Here is a 22068-nt window from a genome sequence, read left to right as displayed (position 1 = left end):
ATATAATAATGACATGTACATGATATTTTTGAGGGAATGTGACACATTGCACAATGACAAAAACCACATTTTTTCAATGATCACGAGAAGCTACAGTGATTTTAGGAAGGAAACATTGTCCTTATTTACAAAATGTAGTAGTATATTTACATAAGGACATGATTCTATAGAGGAAATTTACATTGCAATGAATAGTATGAGTTTGGACTAGTGGGAATGAAATTGAAACATAAATATGCTATATTCTTCCAATCTATTGCTTCTTGATCCATTCTTTACCAAATATAGCAATTTAACTATGATCATTTCAACGTGCATAGAGAAAGAAAGTTGTAACATTGATCATTTCAACTTGTTCAAAGAAAGCTAGTTGTAATGCTAAGCTAGTTGTGACATACACAAATTGAAGGTCAAGCAATTGGTGCTCCTTTAACATGGGCATAACCAATGATGTTGTAGCATGAGCCTTACTAATGGCTCATCTTGTATAATAGGATGATTGATGCGAACTTTGTAAAATTGTTTGCCTAGCTTGACTCCAATGGAGAAGTGTGTTTCTCATATATCTTTCTTTTTTTTATTCTACAACACTTGAATTCTTTATACACATATCAAATTTAATGCAAATGAAAATATTGTATTTATACAGTTGTACAAGTGCAACAATAATCCTGAATGATTGAAACATTGCATGGATAATATATATTTAGTCAACGATTCAGCTAGAATAGTATACCTCTTTTTGTCTCAAATCATTAGTAGAGCATTGTGGGGAAGATGGCTCTGCTTGCAGATGTGAAAATTCCTTGTAATTAGCATGTTATATCATCACTGGACATAGACTTCTCTAGAATACCACCTAAGAAAGACATGACAGTTCTTTGCGATCAACTAGTATTCTTTCACGGATGTGCGACGCACCAGAAATTTTATCACCACACCCCTACCTATTTTTTGTTATTTTCTTAGGTATTTAAATAAGCATGAGCAAAGAACATCCGGCGTCAATACACGACCAAGAAACAACATATCAGCAAGCTTTCAAGCATTTTGGAAAGCAACATATATGAAGTCTTAACTTATGCCAAGATAATATAGTATTAAAATTATTTCACTTGCTTTCAGCATTGGAAATCATAATATTGAACTTTTTAATTGTTAAGGAAAAATTTGAAGCAAGACTTAATGGACGGGAATGTTCAATGAAAAATTGGAAGCGAGACTTCACTGCTAGGGAAAGCCCTTTCAGTACCGATTTCTAACCCCCTTTTACCAGTTGTGCAACCGGTATTGCTACTTCGGTACTAAAGGATCATAACTGGTACTTAAGGGGTATTAAAAATAAAAAAAAGAAATCACCCGCCTAAGCCCGAGCCCGGCCCCCGCCATCCCACCACCCCCGCCGCCCTCCCGCCACCCTCGCATGCCCCTCCCGCCCAGCCCCTGCCGCCCTCCCCCCGCCACCACATCCTACCGACGCGCAGTCGGGGCCGGCCGCAGTGCCTTCAGCCCCCAACGCCTCACCTCCCCGCGCGCCCAAATGGGAGAGTGAGAGAAGGAGAGAGGGAGTGAGAGAGGGAGGAAGAGAGGAGGGAGACCGGGCCAAGAGTGAGAAAGGGAGGGAGGAGCTGAGGGAGAGGGAGCGAATAAGGAGAGAGGGAAGCGGGTATGGGTCGGGGGAGTGGACGGATAAGGCAGGGTAGATCTTTAGTACCGGGTGGGAGCTTCAACCGGTACTAAGGGGTCATGGAGGGCTACTAGGTAGACCCGGTACTAACGCTCATATTAGTACCGGGTCAAAAACCAACCAGTACTATGAGTTAGGACTAATGCTCAGTTTTTCAGAAGTGCTTAACGGACAGGGAATGATCAATGAAAATTTGTAAGACATATATAAAAGCACAACCTGCGCCACATAGATTACATCAATCCATATGGTCATTTTTCATTCAAGAATATTATGATCAATATAATATACAATAAATCACAGATACATTGAATTTCACCTTGCACCCTCAGGAAATCCTTACATGTTTTGACTGTATCCTCTCTATAATCATCCCTAAATTCTGCAAGTCATCAATATGTTATATCTGTACAGGCCATGAACCCATCAACCACACATGCTTGTTACATGACCGATAAGAATTCACGGTATAAAAAATGCAGCAAAATAAAAGCAAACATTGGCACTTCATGATCAAAATCAATCAGGTCAAGACATGCCACTTCCCTCCTGGATCACTTCTTATAGTATGTAAGTAGTCCTTTGCATACACAAGTTGTTCTTGAAACAAATCAAGCTATTTGACATCGATCAGCTATGTCCAGTTCATTTATTTGGAATTCTTGTCCTTGAGGTGCCCCCCTCACAATCAAAAACTAAACTCCCCAACTCTCACCAGCCATACTGCAACAATATATAAAAAAGCAGAATAAAATTACATATTGAGGTTATAGATTATTTGAGAACCTACTGCTAAACTAGTGTCAGATGATTGCTTCACTTAAATTTTACTCAAATTACAAGCAAGCCAAAATAATGTTCACCTGTAAATGGAAACAGAACAAAATCATAGTGTCAGATGATGAACAGTACTTAGTTCAGACACAATTGTATTATCCAGAATGCATGGTTAGTATCTGTAGTAATACAGAATCACAATTGTAGCTTCCAACGAGCCAAACAGCAGCAGGAACAAGTAGATAGCACAAGCAATACGTAGTAACAGGATGTATTTCTCGGCCAGAAAACAATTAGCACATAATCTCTGAACCGAGCCACATGATGACAAATTCAGTAATTGCAAAATGAGCGAACCATAGAAGCAGGCAAAAAATTGATAATTTTTGATAATTGATTGATTATTCTCACTACAGCTATGCCAAACCGAGAATAACAGCACATCGACTGTCGAACCCATCTTTAATCCTAGAGATTGCAGATGGATCGAGACATCGACCTGCAGCCTGGTGTAGCATGCTAATGCACTACATCTTCTTCCATATGTAACGATTCAAATCACAATCAGAAGAACGGTGCATTTGCTCACCCCGCGCCCTGATCTTGTAATTTTTGGATCCTCCGCCAGAGATCATCGCCCATCAGGTAGGCCGGGCGCTGGGATATCGGGAGATATGGCTCGGCCGCACAACTGCAAGGCGGGGAGGGAGGTGAGTGCGGTTGGGGAGAGGGCAGATCGCATCGGCTAGATGGGATTCAGTTACCTGATTTGATTACCTCGACTGCTCGACAAGGAACATCGTCCTTGAGACCTGCGGCGTGGACAATGAGTCAATGACACCCTCCGTAGACTTCTAGAGTCCAATAGGAACCGGCCTTCTTTTCTCTAGTCAACGTGATTTGTTCCGTATCTGCAAAAGCAGTCAGCGGGAATTTCTGGAGGGAAACTAATCAAATGGTAAAATCCGAAAAGTTAGTTTTTTTTTTGTATCAGGAGGGAAATTAAGTTACATTGGTATCATCTAATAGACGATTAAATGGTTTTATACATTGACACGTAATCTTGATAAAACTCAACAAGCAACCCGTAGAATGGGTTATCTTACAAGTTGTCTGATAGAGTTATATAATTTCTTAATTTGTGTATATGAAAAAAGGAAATATTATGAGTTGCATGGCAACAATAACTTATACAATGGTTATTGAGTTGTCTCATAGTTCTACAATTTAGCTCATAAGGTGGTTGTTTCGCGAAACAACGACATCTTTCTCTCTCCTTGGTCTCTCCTCTACACATCATCAAAAATCCTACGTGGTACTGCATGAGACGACCTATAAAACCGCTGATGTGTAGCAATGTACTTGCTCTAAAACACTAGTTTGGTGATATTTTTTCTGGCAGTAAACTTAGATAGGGTATACGAACTAGTGAAAATATACCAGCTTTACAGATCTGGATAATTTTTCTTAAAAAAACATCCATTCGCTAATATTAAACATGTTACTAGTAGCAAAAATATGTACGAACTGGCAGCTTCATATTTAAGGATACGAGTAACATAATATGTGTAACATAAATAGTAACGCTAATGTGGTCACATAAGAGAAAGGCTGGATAGAGCGGTTGCTAACATGCAGTGGTCAGACCTGTTTCCTCAGTCGACTCTGATAAACAGTGAGAGTACAAGATCAGACCATAGACCGATTGTGATGGATACTCTTTATCTTTCACCAATTCAAGGAGGTGGGAGCAAGAAACGATTCGAGGCAAGATGGCTGCAGGAGCATACAGTGGAAGAGATGATCAAAGCTGCATGGGCGAGAGCAAAGGCCCGAGGCGATGGACCATCATTTTTGGAGAAGGTGAATGACGTCCATGAGGAACTTCATAAATGGGATAAGGAGGTGCTAAAGGCACTGGCAAAGAGGATATCCGATCTAAAAAGGGAGTTAGAAAGATTGAAAAGGGGACCGATGAATGATGCCAACACAGAATCCTAGAAGGAGATTATGGTCCGCCTAGAACTCATGCTGGAGCAAGAGGAAATTCACTGGCTCCAAAGAGCTAGAGCAAATTGGCTTAAGCAGGGTGATAGGAACACAAGTTTTTTTCATAATTTTGCAACGAAGAGGAGAAAAAAGAACACAATTAAGGGATTGATGGATGACAATGAGACAAGGCAGGAAGATGGTGTAGCTATGTGTAACATAGTCCAAAACTACTTTGAGATTTTGTTTACGTCAGAAGTGGGGGATCCGGATCCTAGTGTGTTGTCAGATGTCCAACGATCTGTCACACAGGATATGAACATGGGACTGTTGGCGCCGTTTACCCACGAGAAAGTTAAAAAAGCTTTGTTTCAGATTGGCGATTTTAAGGCCCCAGGGCCTGATGGTATGCATGCTGTTTTTTATAAAAGATTTTGGGAGCTGTTGGGAGATGACTTGGTGATGGAGGTGCTTGAAGCGGTGAACTCAGCAAAAATACCAGATGGGTGGAATGATACGACAATTGTTCTAATTCCTAAGGTAAACAACCCTACTCTGGTCTCCCAATTCCGACCTATAAGTCTGTGCAATGTGGTGTATAAGATCATATCAAAAATGCTATCAAATCGGCTTCGGGTAATTTTGTCAGATGTTATTAGTGATCACCAAAGCGCATTTGTGCCAGGGAGACTCATCACTGATAACATTCTTTTAGCTTATGAAAGTATTCATACTATCAAAAAGAAAAGAGGCAAAAAGGGGTTATGTGCAGTGAAATTGGATATGCATTAGGCATATGATAGGGTGGAGTGGGGTTTCCTGGAAAAAATTATGATGAAAATGGGATTTGATCGAAGATGGATAAAGTTAATCATGGCCTGTGTAAAATCTGTAAAATACAAGGTCAGAGTAAATTCAATGGAGACAGAAACCTTTTGTCCTACAAGAGGTTTGAGGCAAGGGGATCCATTGTCCCCCTACCTATTCCTAATGGTGGCTGAGGGTTTATCGAGTTTGTTGAGGGGAGCAGAAAGTAGGGGGGAATTACAAGGTGTGCGTGTATGCAGGGAGGCACCAGTTGTTTCACACTTGTTATTTGCTGATGACTCCCTGATATTGATGAAAGCAGATAAGGAAAATGCAGATGTGCTAAAGAACTTGCTTGATAGATATTGTTCCAATTCAGGACAAAAAGTCAGTGATGCAAAATCTAGCATTTATTTCAGTGCTAATACAGATGTCGAAGTTAAAGTGGAGGTGTGTGAGACCCTTAACATCATGACCGAATCACTAAATGATAAGTACCTTGGGCTCCCAGCCATGGTAGGGGCAGATCGAAGTGACTGTTTTCAGTATTTGGTTGATAGGGTCCGGGGGAAAACAAAAGGTTGGAAGGAGAAGCTACTAAGTATGGGAGGAAAAGAAATCCTTATAAAATCCATTGCTCAAGCCGTGCCTATTTTTGCGATGATGGTGTTCAACATCCCGAAAAACATTTGCAAAGGGATAGCAGACGCCATATCTCAGTTCTGGTGGGGCGACGATGAGGATCATAAAAGGATACATTGGAAAGCTTGGTGGAAGCTCTGTATTCCAAAGAATAGGGGTGGTATGGGCTTCAGAGATATTGAAGCTTTTTAATAAGGCCCTGCTAGCAAAACAAGTTTGGAGATTATTGTCAGAACCAAACTCTTTATGTGCAAGAGCACTAAGGGCAAGATACTATCCAGATGGGAAACTTCTGAATGCAAGACTGAAGAGTGGGAGCTCGTACACATGGCAAAGTATTATAGCAGGACTAGAATGTTTCAAAAGAGGATACATTTGGCGAGTGGGGGATGGAACACAAATCAACATATGGGAGGATCACTGGATTCCATCTAGTCATAACATGAAAGTACAAACATTGAGAGGAAACAATTTGATCACTAGGGTGGATGAGCTGATCAACCCAGCAACAGGCACATGGGATGAAGATCTGATAAAGGCACTGTTCTGGGATATTGATGTGAACAGAATTCTGCAGATTCCCCTTCGACAGGGAAGAGAAGACGTAGTGGCGTGGCATTATAACAAAAATGGTTACTTCTCGGCTGGGTCAGCATATCATCTGCAATGGAATCACAAGTTTGGAGCAAACAGGGTTTTTGACCAAGCTGGTGGAGCAGGTTGTGAACAAGTCTGGTCGAAGCTCTGGAGCTTAGATGTGCCTTCAAAGATAAAGATTTCTGGATGGAGGGTTTTGCATGGTCTGATTCCCTGCCGAGGGATCCTTGCAAATCGACACATTGAGGAAAATAGCAGTTGTCCTGCTTGTCATGAAAGCTGTGAAGATATTAGACATGTTTTATTTACATGTTATCGAGCAAAGGAGATTTGGCGTACACTTGGTGTTGCTGATGAGATCAACGCAGTTGTATCGACTCACCGATCGGGTTCAGAGGCAGTGGCCGAGATGATCATGGTACCTAAAATAGTCGATGGGTTAAACCATGTGGGTATGGCCGAATTGATCCTAACAGGTGGATGGTATATCTGGTGGGAACGCAGGAAGTTTGTACATGGAGAGTCTGTCCAAAATCCGACAAGAGCGAGTATGGCAATAGCAACATTGACAGCAAATTTTCAGAGATCAATGAACAAGAAGAGTAAGAAAGAAGATGGATGGAAAAAGCCCCCGGAGGGCAGGATATTGCTGAATGTTGATACAAGTTACAAAGCTGAATCGAGCACAGGCAGCACAGGCGCAATCATCAGAGATTCAACGGGAAATTTTATGGGAGCCAGGGTCTGTTACTTTGAAAATATTGTAGATGCTGCTATGGCAGAGGTGACAACTCTTAAGGAAGGCCTGGTGTTGGCGCAATTGTTGGGATGCAATCGAATTATGATTCAGTCAGACTGTGTGGAGGTAGTTGAGACGATGAAACAAGACGGCATCTCAGCGACAGCTAGTGCTCCGATTTATGATGAGTGTTTCATACTATGGCAAGATTTTGTTTCTATTTGCATCGATCATTGTAATCGGGAGGCGAATTGTGCAGCACATGAGTTAGCTAGAGAAGCAATGAAAAGCAAATTATCTTGTAATTGGGTCGATGAACCCCCTAGTTTCATTCTAGGAGCTTTGGCGAACGATGTAACTATTATTCAATATCAATAAAGGGCGCCAAATGGCTTTCTCAAAAAAAAAACTAATAGGTAAAGTATAACTCATGAAACAATTTTGTTGTAGTACGTATGTAGGGGTTGTACCTAATAATTTAGCATAACAATTTCAAGGATCGGATCTAAAATATTATATATTTTGAACTAAAATTAATTAGGATCATGTTAGATTGTGAGGAGGTATAAGAGTCATGATCCATTAGACCCAGTGGCGGACCCATGTTATGGCCAGCGTGGACCCAGGCCCACACTCGAATTCTGATATTCAAAGGGAATTAGGCCTTTTACTCTAGCTTAAGCAAGCCGAGCTGTTAGCAAGCCCTCACTCGGTTTTGGGCTTGGGTCCGCCCCTGATTAGCACCCTTATATGTATGTGTCAAATATATCTGTGTGGTTGTAGATAAAATACTAGGTAAAGTCAACTATGTCTTCCTAGCTCATGCGGTCACCCGACGCTTGATCTCAATGTGTGATGACCTTTCACTACTACTGCCTTCAATAGCTGTAGCTTCCACCTTTTGTCATCGACCCATGCAATCCTATTTGGGCCATACCACGCTCCCCCCATCCAACACACACACCCTTTCCGCCTCCACTTCACTCCATCGTGCCATCTCTCCCACCTTCACTGTCGGCCAGTGAGCTGTCCAGAACTCGCTCTAGGCCCACAAGTCATAGGTAACTCCCAACCTAAAATCTCCCAAACCCTAACTCCAAATCCTTGTTCCCACTAAATGTCTAGTATAAAATCCAGTAATTGATGGACAAGATTTCAATTGATTGTCGTGGAGTAAATCTCTATTATAAAATCATACACGTAGATTTCAGTACAGAGAATAATTCCTCGTTAGATTCGTGCCCTATGGAATGAACATGCGCTGCGTGGCCATCATCAATAATGTACAAGTGGTGGCCATCTTTTTTTTTTGTTATAGAAACAAAATTGCAAGGAAAAGCAAAAAACAAAGTGTTACAGCCTGATGGTAAGCTAATCCACAAATTAAGTGAAGAATCTAGTATTTGATTATTGTTTCTGCAATTGTTTTGTCATATTTTTAAAGGATTCTGAACACCATCTTACCATGCCAATGAAAACTCCAATTTTTCATAGGTTTGTGCGTGAATGCTAAGTATTTTAAAATTATTTTAGTTATAAGGTCGCTATAAATTAATGTCAAGCAGAGCCAACCTTTATGACCAGCAACTGGCACATAGCTATGACGACCCTACTGATCACTTCCTCATCCAGTCCACAGCCCCAATACTGTATCTTCTTTTTCGCATTCATCATCTTGACATCTCTCGGACGGTCGGACCCGTTTAAAGCAGCACCAACCTTGTAGGCTCATACATCAGAGCTGACTACAACTCACCGTTTCTTTATGTCTGCGGCCGTCATGTCGTCTCTTCTCATTTTTTCCATATTGTTTATGTATTTAACACTGAGGTACTATAAAGTGGTAGACATCTATATGGAAATATGAATGGATCATCAAACAAGAACATATACATGTTTCTTTGTAACATTTTAGCTGTAACATTATTTTCTATGTGTTACAATATACTACTATCTTTGTAACATTTTAGCTGCAACATTAATTTTGTGTTACTATATATAATCCTTGTTTGTAACAAACTTTTTACGAAACTAGCACTAAGTGTTACAACGTTCATTTGTAACACATACTTTTGTGTTCCTATGAAACTCCATTGTTAAAGGTTTCAAAAAAAATGAAACTCCATTGTAACACAATGATGAATGTGTTACAACAATGTGTTACAATATCTATGTTTTGTAGTAGTGAATGTTCTTATATATATACCTTCCATACTTGTCAGCTAACAGGAGAAATTATTGTTTCCTCTTTATTGCACATTTATGAACAATTATAAAACTGAAGAATAATAAGTAATGATCTGCACATTACAGTAGCCAAGGTACTTGATCTGTACTATTGAAACTACCGGAGCACATCCACGTTTTTAACTGTCGTTAACCTTTCTGCAGTTGCAACGGACTTCTCCAACGGAGGGGTCAGTCACGGGCTTAATGTTCCCCATGTTGATCATGGACTGTGCAAAACTCTTGAAGAAAGCATCCTGGCTCCTCGCAAACTGGTCGACGATCGGTGCCGTTGTGCCCCGTGCTTGGGGCGAGGACTTGAGCTCCTGGTCGGAAGTGAGGAACCCCCGGTTCACTTCAAGATTCGTGTAGTAGTTCTTGTCAAAGATATCTGGTGTTGTTGGATCAAGATCGTTGAGAACCATGCTGTTGCCATTTCTCGGGCACCTCTGGGATAGAAATGCTCGGTAAGCCGAGTCCAGGGTCGGGTCAGGTCGGTTCGTCCCGCTGAAGTTGTAGAGTCGGTCAGCTGGGGCGTCGGCTATGTTTGCGCATTGTACCCTACCAAATGTGTGGGCCCCTGCGATCACATTATATTCAATAGAAACATCAGATGGGTCGTTGGTGAGAACAGCAATCTGGTATACTGTGCATTAAGTTTCATGTGACAACTATGTACATATAGTTCATGTACGTCAAGGAAAAGCCGACAACAACTGATTAATTATAATGGCATGCTACTCTATTTCAATTCTCCTCACAAATTAATTACGTGGAATGTCGGTCTAGTTAATTTTTATCAAGTTTTTGGTGAACCAAGTAAATCAAGTATTTATTGCTTGCATTCCTAAGAAAAGGTCATGAATGATGAGAAACACATGTACTCCCTCCATTCCAAATTGTAGTTCATTTTATCAGTTCTAGATTTATAGATTTTACTATATGCACCTGGATATAAGTCTAGATACATAGTAAAAGTTATGAATCTAGAAATGTCAAAATGACCTACAATTTGGGATGGATGGATTACGTCGTAACTAATTAATGATAATGAGTTTGATTAACCGGAACTGATAAGATGCGGGCTCGTGCCTGAGAGAGCGACGAGGTCGACGTCGTTAAGGCCGACGGCCTTGAACTTTCCCTGGAGCACGGTGAGGTTTTCGAAGGGCGCCGGCAGGTTGGATGCGCCGTTGAAGTCGGCCGTCGTGCCGTCCAGCCTCCCCAGCAGAACGCCCCACTTTGGGCCGCCGGACTGCGCACGGAGATTAGAGTGAAGCGAAAAATTACTAATTACAGCCAGCAGTAGTTGTATTATCGATCGATGGATTTATTCCGTGTTCGAATAATGCACACATTGGGTGGGGCCCCGCGTTCTGCAGCAGGACAAACGTCCTTTTGTTTGCACGCACCTGCTGCTATGTAGGCTCTTGTTCCTGTCGTATGTAGATTCTTTAATTTGTGCATAGGGTATTATTGTTGGTGGACAAGTGCAATATGTTTTTTTTTGCAAGTGCTCTATATTGCAGAAGTTGCATTATCTCGATGGATTGGATCCTTGTGTTTTAATTTGTGCATAGGGTTCATGTTTTTTTTTTTTGGGAAGTGCTAGAAGTTGCAGTATCTCGATGGATTAATTGGATCCTTGTGTTGATGGGTGGGGCCCTGTGTTTTGCAGCAGGACGATCCTTTCTGTTTGCATGATGGCATCATGCGCCTCATAGTCATAGGGCCACCGCACATACGTACCAGCTCGACGGAGATCTCCGCGGCGAGGGCGAGGATGTCGGCGCAGGAGACGACGCCGGGGCAGGCGCCCTCCAGCGCCGCCTTGGCTTTGTCCACCACCGGGAACCCCCGCGCAGAGTTGTTGTTGGGCGGCGCGCCTTTCTCCGAGTTGATCACCCCCGGCACGCCGTCCAGCAGCAGCGACCCGTCGCAGCCCTACATTTACATGCATCAGAAGCTTGGCATGCGTGGTCATGGCGGCCGGTGACGGCAGCGGCAGGCAGCAGGTACCTGGACGAAGCAGTCGTGGAAATGGAGGCGGATGAGGCTGGCGTAGATGCGCACGTCGGACTTGTGGGCGTCGATGAGCACCTGCTTCACGATGTTATAGGCGTCGGGGCACGTGTCGTCGTAGTAGGTCTCGCACAGCTGCGCCGCCGCACCGTGGAGGCACAATGCAGCCACCGCCGCCGCTAGCACGCCGGCGACGGCGGCGGCTGCGCGAGGACGTGTAGAGGAAGGCATGTCTCTATGTTTTATGTGTGTGGTGTGTGTTGAACCATCAAGTGATAGATGAGGCAGCAGGCACACGCGCGCACGTAATTTATAGGCTGTAGCTCCACACTTAACGTACGGATCAACGAGCATATGCGTGCATGATTGCCAGTTAATCTCAAATCAACTAGCCGTTATTTGCTTGCTCAATGATGACGGCCATGGATAAAAATGTGCATGGATGGGTGAAGGGAGATGCAGATAGGGTAGGCACACGGGTCAAGTACGGTCCAAAAAGCTTGACCAATCAATCATCATCCTGGACGCAAAATGCTGGTGGTCAAGACTTGTCAAACTTTGCTCTCTGCCACTTGTGACATGATGACTGCATGCCTTGTATTACTAGGGAACTGCACACATGCATCTACAAAGATGAGAACAGCAATAATAGTGCAACCGATGTCTATATGGTTCATGCCACACTGGGTGGTGCACCTAACGTTAGCTATACTTTGTTCATATCCATATTCGTCACAAAACTGCACTGTACTGCATGCTAGTGTACAAGTCAATAATTGCCCTACAAATAGCGCGAGTTCTACAGTAGAAACATCTTTTTCTTTCTACTCTAACGTTAGTACGTTACTACTTCCGATTCTTCCTCAGAGTATAGGATTTATGCACCATTTTCTGTCCAGTGAATAATTTTGATGTTGCAATATGTTTGAATTGAATTAAGCAAAACCTACTGAATATGCTGTTGAGAACAATATGTGAAAAAAACAACAACTAATGCATGCAATCAATCATCATCAGATGATTACCAACATCCTTGTGTTTACATCACTATTTTTCTTCTGCGATCTTTTTCTGGTTATTCATCTTCATTCTCCTTCAAGCATGTCCTGGTCATGAAATAGACCTGAAATAAAAAAGGGTAAACGTTGCATTCATGACCGATGTGATCCGTGATTCAAAAGATCAACGCTGTTCCGCTGATTGCCATTCGCATGTTGGAACTGTATGCTATGCCGACTAGTGATGATCGAGCTGGGGGCCTATCCTCCTTATCTTGAGCATGGACCTATGTTGAGCACGTCAGCATGGTGGTTTTCTCGTCGTCCCCAGTGGTTCATTTTTAGAGTTAATCCAACAAGGCTTCTTTAGGGAAAAAAAAAGGAAGACACATTCATCTATACGCAAACAGTATTGTGGATGGTCATAGTTAATGTAGTTGTAACGTAATAGCTAGAGAGTGAAGGTATTGTGAAGCACTAGAGCGATGTTACTTTTTTCACACAATAATTGACAGAATTCCTTATGTGCCACTGAATGTTACTGAAACCTGAATTTGCCACTGAAAATGTTCTTATATATCCCTTCCATGCCATATATTGCTTGGAATTCCCCCTTGTCTCTATGTGCAATAGTGTCCCAAGAGGCCAAGAGGAGGATCAAGCATACTTGTAAGCTAACAGGAGAAATTGTTTCCTCTTTATTGCACATTTATGAACAATTATAAAACAGAAGAACAATAAGTAATGATCTGCGCATTAGAGGAGCCAAGGTACTGGATCTGTACAATTGAAACTAACGGATCGGAGGAGCACATCCACGTGATTACTCATTTTTTAACTGTCGTTAACCTTCTTGCAGTCGCAACGGACTTCTCCCATGGAGGGGTCAGTAATGGGCTGAATGTTCCCCATGTTGATCATGGACTGCGCAAAGCTCTTGAAGAAGGCGTCCTGGCTCCTCGCAAACTGGTCGACGATCGGCGCCGTGGTGCCCCGCGCTTGGGGCGAGGACTTGAGCTCCTGGTCGGAAGTGAGGATCCCACGGTTCACTTCAAGGTTGGTGTAGTAGTTCTTGTCGAAGAGGTCTGGTGTTGTTGGATCGAGGTCGTTTAGAACCGGGCTGTTGCCATTCTTCGTCGGGCACCTCCGGATTAGGAATGCTCGGTAAGCCGGGTCAAGGGTTGGGTCAGGCCTGTTTGTCCCGCTGAAGTTGTAGAGCCGGTCGGCCGGGGAGTCGGCGATGTTTAGGCACTGCACCCTGCCAAACGTGTGGGCCCCTGTTGTCATATTGTTCGACAGAAACAGAAGGGGCCTTGATCAGAAACTCTCAGAACAGTAATTTTGGTTTGCACATATAGTATATCCTCCCTCCGTCCCAAATTACTATTCGTGGACTATTCGTTTTGACTGTTCTAGATACATAACTTTTGCTATGTACCTAGATATAATATATATAAGTGCATGTCAAAGTCCATATATCTTGAAAAGCCAAAACGAATAGTAATTTGGAACGGAGAAAGTATATATATACATATATATATTATATTATATATGGTAACTATATAATTTTGATATACGTCGAGTCCGAGGAAACCCCAACCGATGCAGTGAAGATCGTGTGGAGTGAGAAATATATATTGTACTACCTGACAGGGCGACGAGGTCGACGTCGCTGTTAAGGCCGACGGCCCTGAACTTTCTCCGAAGCATGTCGAGGGTCTCGAAGGGCGCCGGCAGGTTGTTTGCGCCGCTGATGCTGGACGTCTTGCCGTCCAGCCTCCCCAGCAGAACACCCCACTTTGGGCCTCCAGACTGCGTGGGAGAGCATTAATGAAAAATTACAGCTAGCCAGCAGACAATTTCCATTAATGAAATTATATAAGCCCGCCAGATAATAAAAATGTGTATGTCTGATGGAATGGTTGTTTCTATCTTTTCCGTAATGAATCCTTGGTTTAACTGAATAAGTAAAAAGTCTTTCTCTTTGTCTCAGATCGATGGATTTTCTCGTTTTGAAGATCTCCTATGTGGATAATACATATTATTTTGTTCCCAAGCAAAGACCAGTTTGTTCATCGTTTTCTGATATTCAAGACCAAGAGGTCTTGGATTGTTTTTCGGATTGGCCCTCCATACAGTCTTAGCTAATTCATGTCGTAGATTCTATTACCAAGATACTCGCTCCATATTAATTTTTTTACACGTCGAAGAGTTGAGTTATCTATAGTTGGATGGTTTAAACTTTCATTAAAAGTTACCTGTATTAGTATGATACTTATTTATAGGGTGTACTAAAAAGGGTAGTACTTAAAAAGTTGTGTTTCGTGAAGTCCATGCATACACTTATTTGTAACTGATCGAGGGATTGGAGCAAGAGCAACTGATGTCACTCTGATTTACGTCAGCGGGAGGGACTGAACTCTGTGGTAACATTCTTGGAACAAGTAACCCAGCATGCATGCTTACCCCTTATGCATGCATGGTGAGTAACTGAGTACAGGAGTGATAGATATGATGCATGCATCCATCCATCAAGCACGTACGTCATGAAAAGTTTTGCTACATGCATCATATAAACTTACAATCCAGATGCACGTACGTTTTGCTGCATGTTTATTTAGGAGAAACGTACCAGCTCGACGGAGATCTCTGCGGCGAGGGCGAGGATGTCGGCGCACGAGACGACGCCGGGGCAGGCGTCCTCCAGCGCTGCCTTGGCTGCGTCCACCACATCGTACCCGCGCGCCGAGCCCATGTTGGGCACCGCCTCCTTCTCCGTCTGCATCCCAGTCATGTTGTCCAGCAGGATCGACCCGTCGCAGCCCTATTATATATGAACAATATAACATAAACGGCCATGGCATCACCAAGGAAATAACAATGCATGGGCACGGCCATGGCGTCCTAGCAGACAGAGGAAGGAAAGGTTCGTTACCAGGACGAAGCAGTCGTGGAAGTGGAGGCGGATGAGGCTGGCGTAGATGCGCACGTCCGACCTGTGGGCGTCGATGAGCACCTGCTTCACGATGTCGTAGGCGTCAGGGCACGTGTCGTCGTAGTAGTCCTCGCACAGCTGCGCCGCCGCGCCGTGGAGGCACAGCGCCACCGCCGCCGCCGCTACCACGCCGGCAACGGCTGCACGAGGAGAGGTAGCCATGTCTCTGCTATGTGTTAATTGTGTGTGTCGTGTAAGTATCAAGTGGTAGATGAGGCGCACGATGAGGCTGGCACGCGCCCGTAATTTATAGGCTGTATAGCTCCACACTTAAGGATCGGATGGACAAGCATGATGCTGGTTATTCTCAAATCAAGTTGCCTTTACTTGCTCATCACTGAGGTCGATGGATAAAAAAGATGGATGAGGACTATATGGCTAGACAGGTACGGGTCAAGTATGGTCCAAAAAGGCTTAACCAATCATCATCATGGGCGCAATGCTGGTGGTCAAGACTTGTCAAACTTGGCTCCGTGCCACTTGTGACATGACGGCATGCCTTGTATTACTGTGGAACTGCACATGCATCTACAAAGATAAGATGAAAACAGCGATAGTGCAATTGATGTCTGTTTGGTTCATTCTACTGGGTGGTGCACCTAACGTTAGTTATACTTTGTTCCTATATATCCATGTTCGTCACGAAACTGTACTGTACTGCACTGGTACCCTGCTAGTGTGCAAGCCAATAAGCGCAGTACAAAAATCTTCTTTCAAAATAACAAATTCCATTGAGATCTGCCCCTACTCGCAGTGCAATCTACTCGAGGTTTCAGCACTGCAAGAGGCGCACTAAGAGCCACCAATGCAAGTATATGGGCCAATCTTTTGGTCCACATGTTATTGTGACTTTCAATGGCTCTGTACTTAATACTGCCGAGAATATCGATTCAAATAAAAATATCCTCTGCAGGGACAGGCGGGGCTCGCTAACGCACATCAAGAGGCCATTGGATCGGCAAGAATGCGAGCACAATCTTATCCTACGAATAAAGAACACGAAGGACCAAACAATCTTCATTTGGACGGATCTGTCCTATCGCCTTCTTAGATCACTACCGAAAAAAGCGCCATCAGTACCGGTTAGTAACCCCTTTAGTACCGGTTTCGCAACCGGTATTGTTAGTTCGGTACTAAAGTGGAGGCCTTACCGGTTGAAATAACCGGTACTAAAGGAGTATTAAAAATTAAAAAAAGGAAATCCAGCCATCCCTCCTGCTCGGCCCCCCGCCACCAGCCTCCCTCTCACCATCCTCCCGCCCGCCGCCCCCGCCACCCTCTCACCCGCCGCCCCACCGCAGCCTCCCTCTCGCCGCCCTCCCGCCCAACCCCCGCCACTGCCGCCCTCCTTCCGGCCGCCCGCCCTCCCGAAGCCCTCCCCCCCTCCACCTGGCCGTCCTCCCGCCCGGCCCCACCGCTTGCACTTGCTAAGAGACAGAGAGAGAGGACAGAGAGGATGGGAGACAGAGAGAGGACCAATGCTTTAGTAGACGGATAAGGATCAAGAGAGACAGAGAAGTTAGTGGATGGGACGACGGGTGGAAGTGGGAGCTCGTTTAAGTACCGGTTGGTAGTTTCAACCAGTACTAAAGGAGTCTCATTAGTACCGGGTGGAGTCTCCACCCGGTACTAATGTGCCTGAGGGTTTTTAGTACCGGGTGGAGCTCCCAACCGGTACTAAAGGGGCTCGTAGGGGCCTCCTGAGGACTAGCAGTTAGATCTGGTACTATTGCTCATAATAGTACCGGGTCCAATTGCAACCGGCACTAATGCAGTGGATGAAAGGCATTCTATAGTAGTGGATGTATGTCTATCGTACACATGCATATCAGCTAAGCTACATGGTGAAGGAAAGGTCAATGCAAAGTCCATCTACATTGACAAAGCGAGACACTTGAAAATGAATTTCCTTTTTTATATATATCTAGGGTTAAGAAATGGTTTTCTATATAGCAAGCTGGCATATATGACGATTTCCTTCATCATCATGTTGGCCGTCTGGCCCGGCCCATCAACAGAGTGCAGAGCTAGCTGCGGCAATGAATGCATGCGTGCATTATTGGAGGCTGCTTCGTGCATCTGGATGGGAGTGTAGGTTACGACGAGGCATACATGCATGTCGAAAATGAAGGGAATGTACGCCAAAATAAAACGAATGTGCCAGTCGCTCACCCTGCATTATTAGCTACTATCTGCCCTTGGATAGCAAAGTCAATTTAGGACTCTGGTTTTTTGTTCAAAAACCCAACTTTGACAACGATTTTTTTTCTTAATTTCCAGTTTTAACTTTGGCTAAGTTATGTAAATTAGCACTCAAGGTAATTAGTCATCGTTCTAATCATGGCATGATTAGGACGATGAACCTATTAATTAACTGCACACTGACTATAGTAAGCTCCTGACCACCTGTGTTGTTAGCTGTGTAGTAGGATGGATGTAGTAGGTATCACTCGAACGACTTATATATTAGACAGCGACTAAAGCAGCATAGTTGTTACGCTTATTGCCATGTGTTATAGCATCACAAGGTATTCATAAAAAAAAATCTACTTTAGCTATAGGAATAAAATATCCTCATGCATACTTCTAAAAAGGTTGTTATATACGGTATTTACTCATCATATGCATATATTCTCCCTCCATTCCAAATTATAAGTCGTTTTAAAATAAGTCGTTTTAGGATTTTTAGATTTATAAATATTATTATGCATCTAGATATAGTATATGTATGTCTAGAAGCATAATAATATCTATGAATCTACAAAGTCAAAACGACCTACAATTTGAAATGAATGGAGTACATCGTATCTTCTTATATGCACATTCTCGTGATGCTGACCGACACTATGGTACACGAAACATTAAATTGTGATGTTGAGCAGTAATGTTGTTGGGATGCTGCTGGGTGATATGGACATACTATGCTTCTGCTCAGTTTCCAGTTTCTTGACGTATCCATAAAGTTAGTGTGGTCCATGCATGTATCTCCTCCCAATTGTATATATACTACGTACCCCTAGCCGGCACTACCATGTGGACGTGCATACATTATACTACTATATATAATCCAAAAGAAGTGACAAGTGCAAAGGAGACACGACTCGCATATACATTTTTGCAGCAGAGATGCATGGTTTGGCCGTCAGTTTCATGGGGTAACCTGCAGGGGACATGTTGCCTGTATGCATGTGCGTGTGGTGCAGCACAGGACAACAAGCTCGTGATTTTAATCAGCATGTCACTCTCAATTTTCGCCGCAGCATAGGGAATCTGCTGTCAATGAGTGCAGGAATTTGACTAAGATGTCTCTCCGACAATATTAACTAGTGTGGTTTCAGTGGGATTTATACGCGCCTCTCGTAGCTTCTGTATCATATCCGTGGCTGTTCACGAGATTTAACAGTGAAATACAGTGACGTTGTTGTTGTCCTCTCACCGGAATGCGTTGCCGATGTACACAATGCAAATCGCTACACAAACGTCTGTACCTGATGAATCTTGTTTTTGCTTTCCTCAAAAAAAAATTCTTGTTTTTGCACAGTACATGAGTACTGGTTTTAATTTCCAGCCTTTGATTAAGAACAATATTCGTCTTCCGTATCATCACTGTTCGTAGATGGTGACACAAAATTTATGCGGGAACAGTATGTAGGAGAACTATACCTGAACCTACTGGAACTGTAGCGTCGGTTTTGGGACCAATCCACCCACGATGTCACCAAACAAGCTCATGCAATGGTTACTGAAAAGAAAACGAACACTGCAATGTTTCAATTATAATTACGGTGCTCTGTCTGAGTCTGACACCACAGAAAGTTCCCCACAAACCGAACTCCCAAGGCCTACATGGTGCGTAGGAAGAGACTGCCTTGTTTAGTCGCCGGCATTGATGAGCATACAAAGGTAGTTTTCGGGAATCTCTCACCGTCACTGCCGTCAAGGAAGGCCATCACACGCCAACATCAGGCATCACACCGTTTTAGAAACTTCAACATTTCCAGAGGTTCAGTGGAACGGTTTGGTATCACAGGTTCAAAGATCTGACTTCTGAGATGGCGAGAAACAAGTTAACAGACTGTACATATTGATAGCAAAAACAGACTACATGCCCTCCTGTCACTATATGTCCTCAGTTAGCTCTTTGAAACAAATGGACATATTTACAAAGCAGCAACTCTTAGTCAGTATTCAGTAATTGGTCTCTGCTAAACGTCGTTTAGGGCATGGATAGGGTATGGCTCCTTGATATGTTCTTGTAAGCTTCCAGTATGTAGGCCGTGACTGCACTGCAGACTGCTCCATCGCGAAGATTGCAGTTGCAGTATTGGAAGGGTCCCTCTTCCTCTGCTTTTCTGATTACAAATATAGTGCAACAGAGCTCCACTTGGCATGCTTCCCAGTGCTTTATTCATCAAATCCATTTGTGAGAGACTAAGTTGAAATGTCCCTTCATCTATATGTGATGAGTGATTGACTAAATAATTTGAGACTTTTCCGATTGATTTCATATTTCATATGTGCATGATTACGCTAATAGCTAACCGGAGGTGTGAGTTGTGTTGTGGTGTGTTTGTGCATATCTTGTGTTTTGTGTGTCTTGACTTCTGATGTGTAGGTGTTGGATGAGACATGCATGGCAGTTGATGGCATGGGGTGAAGGTCAAGCGAAAGGTTCATACCGATAAACCAAGAGCGGTGAAGGGTGGATACGAGTAGGCTTGGATCGAAGGATACGAAGAGTTCGGGTGGAGTCATGGGCAATCCCCATGGTGCATTGAAGTGCAAGAGTACACGAACGGGATGGAGACGACGTCGATCGAATCAAGTGGGAAACATGCGAGTCGAGTATGCGGTCCAGGAGCGGGAGTGAAAGAATTGGAGGCGTCAAAGGCTTGGAGGAGCCCGGACACGCGTCGACATCGGTTAGTGATGCCTTGCGGGGCGTGCAAGAGGGTTTGACCAGTTTGACATCAAAACCGAGGGTGAGTCATGCCTGGTGAGGTGTGCAAGATGGTTTGCCAGTTTGGGCCTCAAAATCATGGGCGAGTCTAGTGTGTTAGACAACGTCGAGTCGGAATACGCGTGACACCATCGCGAAGCTTGCGTCGAGGCGAAGCGAAATCGTGAAGATGTCGGGTCCGTTCAATGTACCGAGAAAACTTTGATGTTTTTACCCCTAGGGGTATTTGGTTCGCTGTGCTTCATGTAAGGTTATTTTGGACATTTGCAAAATACCTATATATATATATATATACATACAGATATATATATATATATATATATATATATATATATATATATATATATGAAGGCAGCCATTCTCTTGGATCTTTGGAGATGGGCTTTTCATTTGTGATTTGTGTGGGTTCTAGTAGGTGAGCGAGGGAGAGAGATAAGAGGTTCTTGTTTGAGTTTTTGCCTAGAAGTAGCTTGCAACGTACATCCACTACGCTTTGATCAGAAACGCTTAAAATGTAGCAGAATCAAAGTTCAAATTTTATGCTCAATTTGTTTAGTAATCATGGTTATCCAAAGTTTAATGTCGTTATATGGAAATTATAATATTGATGAGCTCAACTATTTGGATGCCAAGAAATGATATGATTTTCAAAGGTATTGAGCGCAATAAAGCTTTTTTCCAAGAATATGTTTGATCTGATATTGTATCGGGCTAAATCTGCTTACTTCCCAAATATAGAAGAATGGTTAGATGATCTGGTGTAATCTTTTCCCCTCACCCCCTTTGTTTTCTTGTACATAGCTACTCCTTTTGTAATACCTTATTTAATTTTAATATATAACCAGCAGGAAACCCTCCTATTTCATTAAAAAAAGGTTGAATATCGTGCTCAATTTGCTCCATTTGTTCGCACGCGTAGCAGGCCGGCTATCCAGCGGGCTGGTGCGACCAGGCGTTGACGCAAGGCAGGCGGACCGCAGCACGCCCAAGAAAGACGGCCTCGCCAGGCACCGGTTCAGCCGCGAGCGGTGGCCGGCCCAGCTGGACAGCGTGGCCCACCCAGCAGCGCGCGTCAGCAAAGGCAGGCCGGCAGCAGTTTTTGGCCCAGCTCGGCGTGTGTGGCTGGCCTAGCTGGGAGCTCTGTGACACCCTAGTTTGAATCTTGGTAGGTTGTTAATTTTTAATAAATTTGTTAGAATTAATTAGGGGTGAGTGCAATTGTTTGAAAATAAAAATCATTTATAAATTTAAATAAATGAATCATATACTATATAAATTGTTTGTTGCATACGATGCACAAATGTTTATTGTATGAAAAATGTTTGTTTGCTCAAACTTGATTAGTTACATCTCTAAAAAATTTAAATGCTGGAAAATAATTAAAGCTCAATTTGGGCCAAATCCTTCCAAGCATCCCGGCCCAAACTCTCCTCTCCCTCCTGTCATCTTCTCTTCGGGCCGAATCTTTCAACCCATCTAAACCCAACAGCAGCCCACCCGGCCACCCCTTTCCCTCTCTCCTCTCACTATTTATTTTCGTTATCGGGCCAAAATTCGCATCCAGGCCGAAGCCTATTTAAGCCCGCCAGCAGCCCAATCCACCTCCACCCTCCTCTCTTACTTCCACGC

General features: G+C 43.4%; 2 protein-coding genes across 2 annotated transcripts; both read right to left on the bottom strand.

Moving 5' to 3' along the window:
- Positions 1 to 9461: 9461 nt before the first annotated feature.
- LOC117841093 (peroxidase A2) lies at positions 9462 to 11784 on the bottom strand. The gene is made up of 4 exons (XM_034721667.2): positions 11484 to 11784; positions 11214 to 11408; positions 10557 to 10719; positions 9462 to 10044 (listed from the first exon to the last, which is right to left on the bottom strand). Exons 1-4 carry the CDS (start codon positions 11715 to 11717, stop codon positions 9605 to 9607), a joined length of 1032 nt encoding a protein of 343 aa, XP_034577558.1. The 5' UTR covers positions 11718 to 11784; the 3' UTR covers positions 9462 to 9604.
- Positions 11785 to 13159: 1375 nt separating this feature from the next.
- On the bottom strand, positions 13160 to 15786 carry LOC117841094 (peroxidase A2). The gene is made up of 4 exons (XM_034721668.2): positions 15420 to 15786; positions 15117 to 15308; positions 14131 to 14296; positions 13160 to 13761 (listed from the first exon to the last, which is right to left on the bottom strand). Exons 1-4 carry the CDS (start codon positions 15639 to 15641, stop codon positions 13319 to 13321), a joined length of 1023 nt encoding a protein of 340 aa, XP_034577559.1. The 5' UTR covers positions 15642 to 15786; the 3' UTR covers positions 13160 to 13318.
- Positions 15787 to 22068: the final 6282 nt, after the last annotated feature.

Source organism: Setaria viridis, chromosome 9, assembly GCF_005286985.2.
Source record: "Setaria viridis chromosome 9, Setaria_viridis_v4.0, whole genome shotgun sequence".
Lineage (NCBI taxonomy): Eukaryota > Viridiplantae > Streptophyta > Magnoliopsida > Poales > Poaceae > Setaria > Setaria viridis.
Note: the sequence above shows the minus strand (reverse complement) of the source record. Positions and strands in the feature narration are given on the sequence as shown.

Coding starts and splice junctions, on each gene's coding strand:
- LOC117841093 (XM_034721667.2), bottom strand. CDS start 11,717: ATGCCTTCCTCTACACGTCCTCGCGCAGCCGCCGCCGTCGCCGGCGTG. Junction 11,409..11,483: donor TCCACGACTGCTTCGTCCAG/GTACCTGCTGCC, acceptor ATGTAAATGTAG/GGCTGCGACGGGTCGCTGCT. Junction 10,720..11,213: donor CGGAGATCTCCGTCGAGCTG/GTACGTATGTGC, acceptor CTCCGTGCGCAG/TCCGGCGGCCCAAAGTGGGG.
- LOC117841094 (XM_034721668.2), bottom strand. CDS start 15,641: ATGGCTACCTCTCCTCGTGCAGCCGTTGCCGGCGTGGTAGCGGCGGCG. Junction 15,309..15,419: donor TCCACGACTGCTTCGTCCTG/GTAACGAACCTT, acceptor CATATATAATAG/GGCTGCGACGGGTCGATCCT. Junction 14,297..15,116: donor CAGAGATCTCCGTCGAGCTG/GTACGTTTCTCC, acceptor TCTCCCACGCAG/TCTGGAGGCCCAAAGTGGGG.